This window comes from Apodemus sylvaticus, chromosome X (assembly GCF_947179515.1).
Source record: "Apodemus sylvaticus chromosome X, mApoSyl1.1, whole genome shotgun sequence".
NCBI lineage: Eukaryota > Metazoa > Chordata > Mammalia > Rodentia > Muridae > Apodemus > Apodemus sylvaticus.
The window spans coordinates 117,787,666-117,804,717 of record NC_067495.1 but is presented as its reverse complement, the minus strand read 5'-3'; the positions used below and the strand labels follow the sequence as shown (position 1 = coordinate 117,804,717).

The window sequence follows — 17,052 nt, the reverse complement described above, 5'->3', positions numbered from 1 at the left end:
GAATGAGTAAAAAGAACAGCTGTCTCCAGTCACTATGAGAAGTCCCAGACTCCAAAGCTACCCAACATGTAACCCACATTCATCTCCATTTGACTCTGTACATCCTCTGCTCCATCCCCATCTCCCATGAATCCTTAATTACTGACAATTTTTTCACTCCATCTTCAGGAATTCATATCCAGAATGCTTGTACCCTGTTCCTGCACTACCTGGACCATGGGCTAAATAAACCTCCTTTATCCATAAAGTACACAGTTTATGGTATTTAGGTATGGCAAGAGAAAATGGACTAAGGGACACCCAAACTTACCATCTACCCATTTTGTGTAGGTCCAAGTAGCTGAAAGTGCCTAGAGAAAAACAGCCATGCTGAATGACTTCATTTTAAATTCATAAGTGCAAATCTTAAGTGATCTCCTAATGCTTCCTGGCAGTCATATTATATATCACTAGACTAGTGCCTGTAATTCCAGCACTTGGGAGGCAGAGGCAGGCAGATTTCTGAGTTCGAGTCCAGCCTGGTCTACAGAGTGAGTTCCAGGACAGCCAGGGCTACACAGAAAAACCCTGCCTCAAAAAACCAAAAAAAAAAATTTAATTCCTTAATAATATTAGCCTCATTTCAAGTTTAAAGTCACATCCAGCTAGTGGCTATGTGATTAGACAATGTATCCTAGACAAGCATCTGTACCCATAAGCTCTGTCTGTTCTCTTGTTTATATGTGTGTATGAGTATCATATGTATGTATGTAGATACACATACACACCCCACCCACACATACACACATCAGTGCTTCTCAAGGTGTGATCTGAGGAACACATGTTTGTCCCGCGCTTCCGTCTCGCCAGCAAGAACGACGCGGCACACTCAGGATCCTTCTGCAGAAAGCTTTAATGCATCTTGAGAGGGAGAGCATAAGCTTACAGGGCGGAGACCCCGAGGGAGCACGAACCCAAGTCTTATATAGGCAAGTCCTCTCGCCTTGGACTTGGCATACCCTGGTAGGCTGCGGCTCATCACCCCATGACGCCACGAGGTAGGCAGAGACTCAGTGACGGGAAATTCCGCTTGGGCATGCGCACTCGGCCTGTTTACGGCTCAGCAAGAACAGGATGTAGGCGCCATCTTGTAATGGAGGTCATAGGAGCGTTCGGGCAGCCCCCGACACATGTTGTCCATGAGGCTGATATCTGTCTTCATCCATTTGTGCTTTTATAACCTAATATCTGAGGCATGGTAGTTTTTACGTGAGAGGAACTCCTCATTTATTTATCATTGATGGTTTGTTTATTGTTGGTAAGAGAAAGTCCATTTGTTTGAGCTAATAACCCCACAAACTGGTATGTCTTAAGGAAAACAGGGTTAATTTAACTCACAGCTTTAGAGGTCCAAGGACAATAGGATGCACCTGGTGAAGGCCAACGTACTGCAGGTTATCACATGACAAGAGACAGAGTCTCCCCTTGTAGCCCAGACTGGCCCGAAAGTCTGTGTCCTCCTGCCTCAACCTCCCAAGTGCTGAGGTTTATAGGGATGAACCATCTTGTAGGCGGCACAGATAAATACTAGGGAAACTAGGAATGATAAACATGCAGCAGGGTTGTCTCCACAGCAGGAAAGAAGTATAACCTGTTTTCTGTCCAGAAGGCTGGGGACAGAGATGGTTTATAGCCTGGTGGCCTCTGTAGTATCTGTATGTCCAGGCCACACTGGATTCCCCAGACTCTTCACATTTGTCTCAGTCAGTCTACAGTGCTATTTTACTCAAGACTCTTATGAACATTGTTTGCCTTAAACCTGCTCCCTTAGTTAATTTATAGAACCTACCTTTATGGAAGATATTCCTTGTACTTTTCAAGACTTTTGATGCAGCTTGGCACTAGTGGTGCACACCTTTAATCCCAGCACTTGGGAGGCAGAGGCATTGCTGATCTCTGAGTTCAAGGCTAGCCTGGTCTATAGCATGAGTATGAATTCCAGTATAGCCAGGGAAACCCTCTCTCAAAAACAAAAAGATGTAATCATGCCTTAAGCTTTGTTGTACACATGGGATTGAGTTCATAACCATCAGGAAACTTTTCTCCAAATTGTGCTGTGCTTAAAAATTCCTGAAATAAAATACCAGGTGCCAGCCTCTCAGTGTTTGGACCAACATCAGCTGCTAAGTCATGCTGAACAGGGCTCTCGTCTAGCCTCACACTCTGTCAGAGCGTCAGATAGGCGCTCTGCTGGCTACCTCTTTCTCTTTATAAAAACACATTAGACAAAAGCAAGTTCTACAAATACCATAGCAGTGTCAGTAAAACTGTCAAAATCCATCAACACTGAACCTGTACTATTCCAGTCAACCACCACTCATTTACTGACCTATTTGACTTCACTTTAGGTTAACATGAGTAAGTGCAGGAGAGACAAAGTCTCGGTGGGCCTTGCCTTCATTTCTTGTATACCAACAGTAGAGGACTTTGATGTATTTCTCTCTGATCCAAATGGCATTATTTTGTCTTATACTTTTTTTAGGTCCAGATTATAGAGTTCTGTTTTGGTGTGTGTGTGTGTGTGTGTGTGTGTGTGTGTGTGTGTGTGTGTGTTCTACTGCAACTGAGGACTGTGTTCCCTCCATTGCTCTGACTGCCATTCCATGAACCAAAGCTGGGATTCATAGTGCTTAATTTCTGCTGTGATATTGCCCAGCCCTTTCCCCACGTGGCTGGAATCTCCCCTGGCTCCTCTTTGACAAGCAAGAGACCCAACAGTTTAAAAAGCACGTTGGATCTCTCTAGCAAGGCCAGTTCCTCCTTCATGAAATTCTTTTTCTCTGTGTCTCAAGGTTTGGTCTCCCTGACATGGGTTTACTCAAGTCCTCTGCAGCTCTTGGTGTTTCTCAGCTTCTCCCTTAAGTTTCTTCTAGATCATCTCCGCGTGGTGAAAGCCAAAGGCTTTCAGGATAGGGGTTGCTGTGTCTCGAGCTCTGAAGGACACCTGAACTCCCCTTTCTGGCCCACTTCACTGTCTTCCCTCTGTATTAACAAATCTGTTATTGTTGTTCTAAAAGGGAGAAAGTCTTTGTTTTGGCTCCCTATTGCAGAATCTTTCAGCCCACTGTGGAGAAATAACAAGGAAGCAGCTCAGTTTATGGGGCCACTAACATGTTCCCAAGATGCTGTTCCCAAGAACTATCTGGAAGCAGATCACAACAGGGGAGGAGCCAGGAACAAAATTCTATAAAGTTCGTTCCTAGTGACCTAGTAGGTGACTGGGAACTTATCAATAATGAGTTAGACCCATCAGCCTACAAGTTCTTTTTTTTTTTTTTTTTTTGAGACAGGGTTTCTCTGTATAGCCCTGGCTGTCCTGGAACTCACTCTGTAGACCAGGCTGGCCTTGAACTCAGAAATCTGCCTGTTTTAACTTCCGAGAAGCTTGAGGGGAAGGAAGGACAGATCAGGTGGTGATAGAGGTCACTAACTGACTTTCATTTGTGAATGAAATTCGGTTTTTTAACATTCTATATTCATAATAATAACTATCATTATGCTCCTTTTATTTGGGTATACAATGTATTTTGAGCATATTCATGCTCCACTCCCTCTCTTGTCCCACTCCCACTTCTGCTGAACCCCATCCTTTTCTCAGCTGCTCCCTCTACTTCAAGGTTTGCTTTTTAATTTTATGTTTTGTTTGGTGAATCAATGAGTTTAGTTAAACTTATTCACAAGACCAAGACCATGGGTAAGGAGTTCTTTACAGGAACACTATGCCACTAAAGACAATCTCTCCCCATTCTCCAGCAACCATTAACTGCTTATAGATCCTCAGGGAGGGTTAGGCCACGGGCAACTGTTAACTATCTAGAAGAGATGTCAGTGCTCTGAACTGCTGCTGTGCCATCTCTCAAGCCCTACTTAGTGGTTTGTTGTTATTGTCATTGTTTTGTTTGTTTTTTAAGACGGGGTTTCTCTGTGTAGCCCTGGCTGTCCTAGAACTCACTCTGTAGACCAGGATGGCCTCGAACTCAGAAATCTGCCTGCGTCTGCCTCCCAGAGTGCTGGGATTACAGGTGTGCGCCACCACTGCCCGGTGCTTATGGGGTTTTTTGAAAGAGGATCACACTATGTAACTCCAGTTGTCCTGGAACCAGGCAGGCCTTGAACTCACACAGACTCACACACTGCTACTTCCCTAGTACTACTGGAGTTAAAAGCTTCTTGCCAGTTTTAGACTGTGTTCTTCATTCTCTCTTATCAAAGTTATTGATATTTCTGGCTTGTTAACTCTCTCTCTCTCTCTCTCTCTCTCTCTCTCTCTCTCTCTCTCCAAATCATTGAAATAAGGTCTCATCCTTTACCCCAGGCTTCCTGGAACTTACTTACTATGTGGCCCAGGCTGGACTGTAACTCACAGAGATCAACCTACCTCTGTTCTGAAGTGCTGGAACTAAAGGAGTGTGCTACCATGCCTTGTTCATTATCACTTTTTACACAGTTAAACTAATTATCTGTTACTGTCCTTTCCCCCTAGAGCCCTCTGTCCTTTTACTTGAATACACTGAGTCAGATTGTCTGCTTCCTGTATACCATATCTTCCTCTTTCTTCTTTTAGTCTCTAAGTTTAGTGGAGTATGTCCTCTGGTTACTTCCTGAGAATATGTACTAGAGAAAACATATTTATTATACCCTGACATTCAATTGATATATGGCTATGTTGGAAATTACAGTTACTATGAATTTTAAGGCATGGGTCCATTATCTCTCCTCTTTATTGACTTTAGTTTTTTACAAGTTCAATGTTGTTCTTGCTCCAGCCGGATCTTTTGTATGAAAGTTCTTACCTATTTCCCCATTCAGAAGCATTTTAAAGACTGTTATTTAACTCTATTATTCTGAAATTTAAGAGTGTTGTGACTTTATGGAAGTGTTTCACACTTTATGAACAGAGCATGTTCATAAAGGAAAATTAATCTATAGGCAGACCCATGAAGAGAAAGTTTAAAACTATGTCCATTTAATAATAATAGGTTCTTTTCTGGGATCTATGAGCTTCCTAATCATGAATTCTTGACTAGATTTACAGTACCATATGGAGTGCCCTTAAATCTAATTAGAAAGGACTCAGTTATTGTCATAACAACTGTGCTACTATTTCAACAATGGGCATGGGCAAGATGCTTTTTTGTTTGTTTTTGTTTTTGTTTTTTCGAGAAAGGGTTTCTCTGTGTAGCCCTGGCTGTCCTGGAACTCACTCTGTAGACCAGGTTGGCCTCGAACTCAGAAATCTGCCTGCCTCTGCCTCCCAGAGTGCTGGGATTGCAGGCGTGTGCCACCACTGCCTGGCTTGCAAGACGCTTTTTTATTTAGTTATCAGTAGTTGTTTTTCTGAAATAGTCCTGTAACCCAGAGAAGAATATTTAGTGTGTATGTGTGTCCATGTGTGTGCATATGGGTACACATATGTGTGTATGTGTAAGCCAAGAGTCTATATGCCATCTAGTTTTTGTCAACATGGCATGAGCCAGAGTTATCTGGAAAGAGGAACCTCAAATGAGAAAATACCTCCATCCAATACTTCCCATAGTAAAGTCATTTTCTTGATTAATGATTGATGTTGGTTGGCCTAGTCCATGGGGAGTGGTTGGGGGTGGTGGGACATAGTGCTGCCCTTAGTAAGGTTGTCCTGGGTTGTCTAAAAAAGCCAGCTATGCAAGTTCAGCAAGCCATTGGGGAGCAAGTAATTAAGCAGCACTCCTCCATGGCTTCTGCTTTAGTTCCTACTTCCAGGTTTCTGCCTTGAGTTCCTGCTCTGATTCCCTCAGTGATAGACTGTTACCTGGAAGTGTAAGTTGAAATACCACTATTCCCCAAGTTGCTTTAGGTCATAGTATTTATCACAACAATAGAAACCCTTTGGGGGACTAAAGGCCTGCACCACTATCCTGACCATAAGGCACTTTTATTCATGGTTTTTTACCACAAGAATGAAAAGTACTGTATATAAAATATGAATAGATGCCACTGTGGTGTTTTCATTTCACTATATAATATACTTTGATTGTGTCCATCCCTTATCTCCTCTTCTTTCCTTCCCATTCCTACTGATCCCCTTTCGCTGTCCAACTAACCATTCCCTCTTCTATGTTCATGGCTTTTTTGTTTGTTTGGCTGGTTGGGTTTTGTTTTGTTTTGTTTTTGAGACAGGGTCTCACTATGTAGCTCTGGCTGTTCTGGAATTCACGATATAGACTAGGGTAGCCTCAGACTCAGAGAGATCTGCCTGCCTCGGCCTGTTCCTCCTAGATAGTGGGATTAAAGGTGTGCCACTATGCCCTTATGTTGTTTTATGACTCAGACCTAAGAAGTTTAAAGAGGATTGCCTACAAGGGCATGGGTGATAGGTTATTCACAGTCGCATGAGCAGCTTACAAGTGGCTATACCACTGAAGCAAACCTCTCCTAGTACCCATTAGCTGTCGAAGGCTACACAGGGACAGATGAAAGGAACCTCATGAACCCTTCTCCAATACTCACTTATTTGCATTTTAGTGTATTTTAAAAACTTTTGATAAATAACATGAAGTAAAAAATGATAAGTGTAAAGTTCAATTAATTTTTATAAACAAGATCAGTTGTATGATGAGCATTCAAATGTCTCTGGCTCAGTTTCTACAAGTGATAAACTTTTGCTAGAACAATATACATAAAACATTCAGGGGCCTGGAACTTAGGAGGCAGAGGTCAGAAGATATCTGTGAGTTTGAGGCCAGCCTGGTCGACAGAGTGAGTTCCAGGACAGCCAGAGCTACACAGAGAAACCCTGTCTCGAACCCCCCCCCCCCCCAAAAAAAGAAAAGAAAATGAAATGAACTATCCCCACATTTAAAAGAAAGACGAATCTAGGCACGGTGGTGCACACCTTTGATGCCAACACTCAGGAGGCAGAGACAGGCAAATCTACGTGAATTCAAGGCCAGCCTGGTCTACAAGTCAGTCTAGGACAGTTAAAGCTACATAAAACAGGTCTGTAAATAAACAACAACAATAATAATAAAAGAATGAGGAAGGAAAAGGTACTTATTTGCAGTGATATTATATGCATCCAAAATCTTAACAAGTAAAATTTAATTTTTTTTAAAGTTACAGTTCAAACTCTGCTCAGGCAGGCAATTTGCTCGCCCTATGCCTCACAGCAAGACAGCTATCCCAGTATGGACTAGTCACAGTATTAAACATAGCCTTAACCGCTTCTAGGCACGCTGGCAGTAGTGGTGGTACACAGTACTCCAGAGTACTCCAGTACTCTGGAGGCAGAGGCAGGTGGATCTCTGAGTTTGAGCACAGTCTGGTCTACACAGCTAGTTGCAGGACAGCCAGGGCTACACAGAGAAACCCTGTCTCTAAAAATCAAAAACCACACCAAACAACAAACAAAATGCTGTTAAACCTAGTAGCAACTTCAATGGATAGAGAAGAGACCCAGACTAGAGATATAACTTTGCATTTTTCTAAATCAGAACAGAGAAGTCCTTTTCCCTTGTGTTTGAATTTCTTTTGTTCCTTTTGAAAGGAGGTGTGTAGTTCCCCTGTGCAGCCAAGGTTGACCTTGAACTGCAGCTCCTCCCGCGTCTGCTTCCCACACTCTGCCATGTCTAATCACACCAGCCTTTCTCTTCAGCTTCTGATCTGTAAATTTGAGACCAAAAGGCCACTAGAAAGCCAGTTGTATCTACCATAAATGACTACTAGAGAATAAAGCTATATAGAGAGAGGCTGAGACAAGCGATAAAGAAAGAGGGTAAGAAACAAGATAATACGTGAGCTCTTGTTGAGCTCTAGCTGGGACTGGGTTCTAGCTGGGATTGAGGTTTGCCCTGTCTGGATATAAAAAAAACAATTGCCTTCATTTCTTTCTTAAGCCTATTCAAATTGGGGTCCTGACACTTGACAAAACACTCTCAACAAGTTAGATGTGAGCTACAAGTTAGACATGAGATAAACAGAATCTCATGACTTTCTCCCCTTGCTTTAAAATATATATATGGAAACATTTTACATGCTCCACTAGACTCCCATTTGTGGAGGTCTGAGACTTCCAATTATGTCTTCTTCCATTTTAGCTCTCTTCAGAGACTCTGTAAGGAGTCTGATTCCAGTTTCCTCTAGCCTTGTGTTGTGTCAATAGAGACCTAGCAGGGAGTGAAAACTTTCATTCCTCTTCATTTTTTTTGGGGGGGGGGGTTGGTTTCTTTTGAGACAGGGTTTCTCTGTGTAGCCCTGGCTGTCCTGGAACTCACTCTGTAGACCAGGCTGGCCTCGAACTCAGAAATCCGCCTGCCTCTGCCTCCCAGAGTGCTGGGATTAAAGGCATGCACCACCACTGCCCGGCTCCTCTTTCAACTGTAACAGTGGGCAACCCTCATCTCATCTGTCAGTTTAGGAACTTTGCGAAATCACAGAACAGGTTAGTGACCAATGGGTATCCCGGTTGGAGTGAATTTGGGAATATATCAAATTATCACATTGTGCTGACAGTTTTTATGTTTGCTGGTTTGGTTTTGTTTTTAAGACAAGGAGTATATGTAGCTGATGTAATGTATATAGTTTTGCCTCAAACTCGACAGCCTTGGGCGACAGCCTCGGAAAACTGCCTCGGGCATCAGCTTCCCAGTGAATTCTGGGATAAAGCCTCGAGCATTCAGCAAGGCTGACCAGCTTCATTTTGATTGGCTATGACATCACCCAAGCCGTTTGTTGTTCAGCAACGTGGTCCTTTAGGATTGGTCAGATCTGCTGTCAGTTATCAGAAAGGCGGTACAGTTGGTGGGCGGGGTTAGAAATAACAGACTGGCGTTATCAGTGAGGTCCTGGTTCTAGTAGACAACAGACATCTTCGAGAAGGACTCTGCGATCCATAAGGTTTGAGAGCTCCGTCGTATGAATGTTAGAACAAAGTTTTTGTTGATCCTCTAGTTAAAAGACCTTCTGAAAGAGTAAAAAATGTTTCCTTTAGAAATTAGAAGGGTGGGCCAGATTTAGGGCCTCTTAACTGGATTCTAATTTTGAGATAACTTTGTACTAAATGTCATCAAATGTTTAAAAGGGGTATGTTAGAAGTCATAGTCTTATTAGTGATGTGAAGAAGTTAGGTCAAAACGTGTTAGACAGGGTTAACACAGAAAGACCCTCAAGTACAGCAGTGTCTTGGTGCAGTCAAAAGAAACTTGTGGAAGCTCCAGGGGCTGGAAAAAGGCTGCCATTCTGGAAAGTGCTTTTGGTTTTGGTTTCAGTTTCCATAAACCCATATGGGGGAATCTGAGTTTGGATTCTTGTTCCCCAAACTCTTCCTCTGGGAAGGGGGCAACAAGAGGATCTCTGGGGAGCTCCCTAGACAGCTGGTTTTGTCTAGCCTAATAAGCAGGCTCCAAATCAGACCAGTAGGAAGAACACACTGGGACCTCCCTGAATCTTTCTCTCTGCCCTTCATTTATTCCCGACCCCCGTCCCCACTTCCATGGCTTCCTTCCCTCCTTTCTCTCACCATTTCCTGTGCCCTCAACCTCCCCACCCCTCCACCTCAACCCTTTCCCTCCCTCACCTCTATTTTATTTGTTTGTTTGTTTTTTCTAGACAGGGCTTCGCTGTGTAGCCCTGGCTGTCCTGGAACTCACTCTGTAGACCAGGCTGGCCTCGAACTCAGAAATCCGCCTGACTCTGCCTCACAAGTGCTGGGATTACAGGTATGCGCCACCACTTCTTCTTTTTTTTTTTTTTCATTTTTTTAGTTTCTTTCTTTCTTTTTCTTTTCTTTTCTTTTTTTTTTTTTTTTTTTTTTTTTTGGTTTTTTGGGGTTTTGTTTTTTTCAAGACAGGGTTTCTCTGTGTAGCCCTGGCTGTCCTGGAACTTACTCTGTAGATCAGTCTGGCCTCGAACACAGAAATCCACCTGCCTCTGCCTCTGCCTCCCGAGTGCTGGGATTACAGGCGTGCGCCATACCCAGCCCGGCTCACCTTTCGACCCCTCTACCTCATCACCTTGACCCCTACACCCTCTCCTGACCTAATCTTCCTTCTCCCCTTCTCTCTTCATAGTCCCCACCTCTGCTCTTTACCCATTGGCCGTCCCTGCCCCAGCTCCTCCTCCCTGGCTACTCCCTTGTTACTCTGCTACTCTTATGTCTCCCCTCCATCTTGCCTCCTCCCCCCACTTCTTTCTCTCCCTTTCCCCCTCCTTACCTTGTCCCTTTTCACTCCTCCCAATCCCCTCCTTCAATCCTCCTCGCAGCTCCCTTCTCCCTACCCCTCTCTCAATCCTCCACCTCCCTCCTCATCCGCATGCCCCTCCTCCCAGCCCCCTTCATCCCCACCACGAACCCTCATCCCATCTTACTCTGGCCTCCCCCTCAATCACCTTCCTCCTTTCCCCTCCTCCCACCTGCTTTCTCCTTGCCCCTCCTTCGTTGCAATGCCTCTTCCACTGCCGGTTATCCTCTCTGCCTAGCCCCCAATCTTCAAGCTCCCTCATGTTCATTCTTTATTTTCCTCACTGCCCTTCTCCAATCCACCTTCTCCTTCAACCCCCTTTCTCCTTACTCCTCCCAGTCCACTTCCTCCCTTACCCTCCTCCCCCTCTCCTTTCCTCATACTCCTCCCTCAATTCTCCGTCCTCCCTAAATCTCCCTCTTTTCTCACCCTTCTTGGGTTTTTTGTTTGTTTGTTTTTTGGATTTGGTTTTCCGAGACAGGGTTTCTCTGTGTAGCCCTGGCTGTCCTGGAACTCACTCTGTAGACCAGGCTGGCCTTGAACTCAGAAATCTGTCTGCCTCTGCCTCCCAAGTGCTGGGATTAAAGGCTTTTCTCACCCTTCTTAAGTCCCCTCATCCCTACCTTTCTCCTACAATATTCTCTCCTCTCTCACCTTCTTCCTTAATTCCCTCCCTCCTTCAGTCAACCTCCTCCATCCTCCTCCTCAATCCCCCTCCTCCCCTCTTCCCTCAATTTCTCTCCCCTTCTTTAATCCCCCTCCTCCTTACTGTCCTCCCTCAACCCCCTCCTCCCTACCCTCCCTCAGACTCCCTCCTCCTAGTCCCCATCATGTCTTCCCTCCTTCCCTCATACTCCTATCATCATTGTTCCTTACCCTCCCTCACTCTAATCTTTGTGTCCCCTCTCCCTCCCTCTCCTATCATCCTCTCTCACCCATGTCTCCCCTCCTTTCTTCCAGCCTTCTTCCTTTTTTCCTTCTCCCTCTCCTTTTCCTTAGTCTCCGTCCTCCCTCTCTCCCATACGCTTCCTGTTCCTTACTCTCCTCTCTTCTTCCTACCCTCTCTCCTTCTCCCTCCCTTGCCTTCTCAGTCCCACCCTCTCTCTATTTCTCACTACATTCTCTCCTTCCTCTCTTCATCTCCCTGCTATCCTCTTATTCCTCATTCTATCACAGGGAAACATAATTATCAGACTGGCAAGTGTGAAGACCCTAGAGATGGGGGTGTCATTTAATTTTAAGTTACTTTATTTTTCGCATTCCAGTCAGGAGGTGCTCAAAGCAGTACAATTTAAAAGAGCAAGCTAGATTTGGGCTTCCAGTTTCAGATAGTTAGAAATCAAACATGCTTTATTCTTCAAATTAGCTTTAAATGGACAAAGAAAATTAAATACATGAATAGTAATGTAGGAGCCCCTGGGGTTCATCCCCAACATTTTAATAAAAGGCAATAAAAGGGAAAGCACGGGATTTGTCCATCCAAACATTGAAGATTTTACCTAAAACTGCCTTACTAAATTTTCTATTTTTTTCACAGCCAGGAAAGAGAAGATGTCACGTTCAACTAGGTCTAGAGAAAGAAGAGAAAATGACGCCAACTCAGAAGATAACAGTGAGTGAACTACCAAAACCTAGTCACAGCTACATGATGTACCCATGTGTCTAAACAGTGAGTGAATGATTAAGATAGCAAAAGAGCATTGCCCCAGAGGGACCTGGGATCCTGGGAGGACAGTCAAGAAGACTTTTTTTTTCTTTGTGGTTTCTCAAGACAGGGTTTCTCTGTGTAGCCCTGGCTGTCCTAGAACTTACTCTGTAGACCAGGCTGGCTTCGAATTCAGAAATCCGCCTGCCTCTGTCTCCCAGAGTGTTGGGATTACAGGTGTGCGCCACCATCGCCCGGCAAGAGGACACTTCTGCTGTACTTATTTTATTCTGAGAATTAACTCACATAACATTTTGGAATTTTTAATCTCTCACAAATTCAAATATACCTTTCACTTGACCAGATTCAATTGCAAATATATCCTGTTCAATGTTCATCATAGACTGTTTTAGTTGTGCAGTGTTGAAAACTATATGTGCTTAGATAAGCTCTGCTCTTCTCCAGGTTAAATACAATATAGCATTTGTTTGTTTTGAGACAGGGGCTTGTTCTACATCCCAGGCTGGCCTCAACACTCACTAGCCTCCTACCTCTGCTTCTCAAATACTGTGTTTACTCTCCTAAAGTTTTAGGTATTTATTACGGATATATACAACCCTTAACAAAAACAAATCCTCAGCATGCTTTAAATCACCTCTTTTGTAGTACAACCAAATAGTTTTCAAATCTATTTTTAGCTCTTAGTATATTGAAGTGCCAGGATCAGTATTTTTAATCTCAGGGTTCTAGATATAATTTAGGCTCTGTGTGCCATATGGTCTCTGTCACAACTCTGAACCCTGTTTTAGCACAAATACAGCCAGAAACTATGCAAAGGAATGAGTCTGGCTATGATCCTGCAAAAGTGTATTTACACAGATAGGCAAAGAGCTGGAGTTGGTCTGTTGGTCATAGTTTTCCAAAAGTTGGTTTTGTTGATCTGAATTCCTGATACATTAATAGAATTGTGGTTTTATCAGGTCCTCTTATTTACAGCTAGTAAGATTTATCACTAAGACTTAGTGCTAATGGACCTATGAATTGCTTAGCAGACTGGTGACAGAGATGTTACCTTGCTTCTCCTCTTTAGCCTTCCAGAATCTAGTTATGATGGAAAGCTGTGTGCTAGTAACTTTTCATATTTTGGCCATGCTGTATTCTGTGTCCTGTGGGATTTAAATGTGTTCCTTATACTCTTCCTTGGCAATTTTGGCTTCTTCTCATTCTTGCTGTCTACCTGCTAGGGTTTCAGTTCCTTGTCTTTGACTCCTCCCTCCACTTCCTCTCATCAGTCTCTGTCTCAGGCATGGCTACGTGTCTGGAGCACAGCACCATTCATGACTGTCTGGGAGTAATTGTCTCCCTTACCCACTAGGTCAATGGAGAACAGTTGGAGAGCAAGGGTTGTTTTTGTGTACTCTGTGACCACATCCCAATGGGGTTTCAGGCATGGTTTATTTGTTTAGCATTTACCTAGATTTTTCCAGGAGGTGGAAGAGGAGCTGGAGCTGATTTCTATCTTCCTCTAGTTGAGGGTCCAACCAGGGAATCAGCTGATTCTCTAGAACCAAATACCACTCTTCAGCTGATATGTCTATTTCTAGCTATATTGAAATCTTCTTCACAGGGGCCTGAACTACTGCATGAAGTCTTGGTCTGTATGTTAGTCACTGTTCTCATTGCTGTGACACACACACACACACACACACACACACACACACACACACACAGAGAGAGAGAGAGAGAGAGAGAGAGAGAGAGAGAGAGAGAGAGAGAGAAGCAGCTTGGTTCAGTCCAGAGCATTTCTTTTGTGCTACTAGGGACAAAACCTAGAGCTTCGAACATGTTAGGCAAGTGCTCTACCAGCTCAAGTCTTGAAAAAAAACACAAAAACAAAAAGCAAAACAAACCTCCCTAGGTGATCCTTTTGTGAAGTTAGAGGGAACAGCTGATTTAAATTTAAACTGGCCTTGCTAGTGAGACAAAAATACTGAACCCATCATAAGAGCAAACATTAGAGGATGGGGAGTTGTGAGAAGCATTGATGAAGGGAGCTGACATATATAAATGGGGCCCAGCAACTCCATAGTAAACACGTGTTTGGCATCATCATAGGGAGAATTAACCTGTGCCTGGTCTATCCCAACTTCAGGTCCTCAGGGAGAATGGCCTGGTTCTTTCAGTTCCTAAATCTATGTTCCCAGTGGTCCTCAGTCATGACTGATGCAGTCTCTGAGTTGAGTGTCTAAAGGTTCAAATGTTTGAAGTGCACAGTGCTTCATTTTATTGTTTTTATGCATTACATTTACCTTCTCAGGAGCTTTATCTGAAATAGTGGATTGTGGTCGTTAATTATGTTATTTTTATTTCAACCTTAAAATGTGTTTTAGGGGATGGAGAGATGGCCCAGAGGATTAAGAGCAGCTAAGCTAGATTCCTAGCACTGGCATGGAGGCTCTAGCTCTACATGTCACTACAGCCCCAGGGGGTTTGATGTTCTCTTCCAATATCAGCAGGCTCTTGCACACATGTCATACACGTGTGCAAGAGTAATAAATACACTCGGGTGCACAGACATACTGATAAGTATTCTTTTAAAAACGTATTTGGGCTGGCGCACACCTTTAATCCCAGCACTCTGGGAGGCAGAGGAAGGCAGATTTCTGAGTTCGAGGCCAGCCTGGTTTGCAAAGTGAGTTCAGGACACCCAGGGCTACACAGAGAAACCCTGTCTCAAAAAAAACCAAAAACCAAAAAAAAAAACATTAAAAACCTATTTGGGGCGTATCAAACCATGTTATTCAGAGTCCTAGGAGTAGGGAGGGGCAGTAGAAAGCTATAGGGTAGATCTTCTGGTTTTCTCATAGCTAAAAACAAAATGTAGGACTTCATATTAATGCCTGCTATATATATGTCCCTGGTTAGCTTAGAAATTGCTGTGTAGACCAGGCAAATTCATAGAGATTCAGCTGCCTCTGCCTCCTGAGAGCTTCTATTAAAAGGTGTGTGCCTTAGTGAAAAATGTATTTTAATGTTGAGAACGTGTTTAATTCTGATTGGCAAATATTTTAGTGTGTAGAAATATTTGAGCTATCTCCAGTTAGTTGAGTTTTGACACAAAAGACATTTCATAAAACATTTTTTTCTCTTTTTGGTCTGAGGTTCTAAGAACAAAATTCAGTCTTCTCATGCAACACAGTGCTATTCAAGTTGTTCGACAAAATGTACACTTAAGAAAACATTAAAATTAAAATTCCATGTCCTCATTAAAATATACTAAATATATGAGGGTTGATCTGGCACAAATTTAGATTATGTCAAAGGAAAGATAATTATTAGTCATTTTAAGGAAAAGGTTAGAAAAGGTTATTTTTACCATAAAATTCTGGAATAATTCTTGAAGAATTTCCACAAGCTCTTCCTTCAACACATAAACTGGCTTGGAAGCCTGAGGCAGAATTGAAACAGTCTACCTGAGCTACCAAATAAGTTCAAATCTGGCCTGTTCACAGCTGCTGGGGGTGGGGCTCCTGGGATTCCTCCCCTCCAGGGAGGTCCTGCTGGCAGTTTATCTTTTCTGGGGAAAGGGTGACCTTTAGCAAACACTGCAGGACGTATTGAAACACAAATTCTTTCCCCAGTCACCTCTCTGGCCTACTGTTTCTCTTCTCTCAAGATTGTTTTTCCTCTTCCTGGCCCTGTAGCCTAAATTCCTTAGAGATTTTTTTGCCATGCCATCAACAGCTAGCGCAAAGGTGTGGAATAGTTTAAATTTTTTGAGATAGGGGTCTCTTGAGCCTATTCTGGCTTTGAGCTCTAGGCAATCCTCCTGACTCAGCTTCTTAAGTGCTGGGATTCCAAGTGTGAGTCAAAGTGCCCAGTTTAAAATGGCGACTTTCCAGGAAAATTTGCATGTTAAGGGCTTTTTAGGACACTAAGGAATATTCAATAGAAATGTGATTTATTTGCAACATTTTTATTTACCACACAAAGATGCTCTTAATCTATCCACAAGCCTGTCAGTTCTCTGACGTTGAAAGCCTAGCTTGCTTAGCCTTGCTGTCTACCATTTCCTACATAGTAGACTTCCAAGTTTGGTGTAACAAACATTTGTTATGGGTCCTGGCCATCTTGTCTCTCCTTCCAAAATACTGGGATTACAAGCATGGAGAACCACACTGAGACCCAAGGCACTTTTGAAGTTTTATTTTCCATACTTCAACCTGACATATCTTCTAGTCTCATTGCACTTTACATAATTAGATAAAAACCTTTCATAGCTAAGGATAATACCTTCTCTCTCCACTGGCTTTTTTGAGAATATATATTGTGTTTATCTTGCTCTGACTTCCTCATTTGTGCTTTTGTCCACTGTCATTTATAGGTGTAACCAAGAATATTAGGTTAATTTGTTTCAAGGGTTTTTATCTCTTGATGCCTTTTCACAGGTTGTTATTGGGGTACCATCCGGCTTGCGCACTTCTTTACACAGGCTGTTTGCTCTGTCTGCAGTCACAATGTAGTTTGCAGTTTGTGTCTCCTGCTGAGAATGCCCTAAGATTAATTTGTTGTTGTTGTTTTTGAGTGTGTGCAGCCCAACCTGGCCCCAGACTAGCTGTACTCCAGCCTTGGCCTCCCAGAGCACTGGAATGACGGGTATTTGCCAGTACTCTAAAAGCTGTCCAGCGGGTTAAGTTAAAACACACGCACACGCACACAGGCCCCTTCGAGACTTTACAGAGTTTATTGCTGGTAATTTAACTAAATTCCGAGTTATTTTTTCTTATTAATAATCATATGTAAAACTTGGTCTCATGGAACAACATATCAGTAGGGAAACAGATTTTCGCCAATAGTGTCTCTAAACTGAGAGTTGGTAAATGAAGTGAGTCTTAGCTTTGTTTGGTTTACAGATTACTGACTGATAGGGTGGGAGGAGGGGTGGCCCCTGAAATTGTGCTGGATGGGGCTACTTGGCTTTCGAATGTACCTCTACTCTTGCTAGTAATCTAGAAAATTCTCTTGGTAGAAAGGTAACAGAATTTACAGCTGTTATTATTGAGATAATCAAAATGCGGGCCCTGTGGGATGTTGTGTTACAGACAAAAATGAGAGATTGTGTTGCTGCACTGAGTAAAACACTTTCCTCCTAGC

At 43.1% G+C, this 17,052-nt stretch overlaps 1 protein-coding gene across 5 annotated transcripts in view; it reads left to right on the top strand.

Annotated features, from left to right (window-relative positions):
- Cul4b (cullin 4B) overlaps window positions 1-17,052 on the top strand; it is an 88,986-nt gene that overhangs the window by 40,867 nt on the left and 31,067 nt on the right. For 3 of the 5 annotated variants that reach the window (XM_052171737.1, XM_052171738.1, XM_052171735.1), the window contains one exon: window positions 11,791-11,865. In XM_052171737.1, coding sequence (XP_052027697.1) covers window positions 11,805-11,865 — 61 coding nt within the window. In that variant the 5' untranslated portion in view covers window positions 11,791-11,804. Of the gene's footprint in view, window positions 1-8,821; window positions 8,911-11,790; window positions 11,923-17,052 lie in introns of those variants that run through there. The other 2 variants (XM_052171736.1, XM_052171739.1) reach the window with 2 other exon arrangements.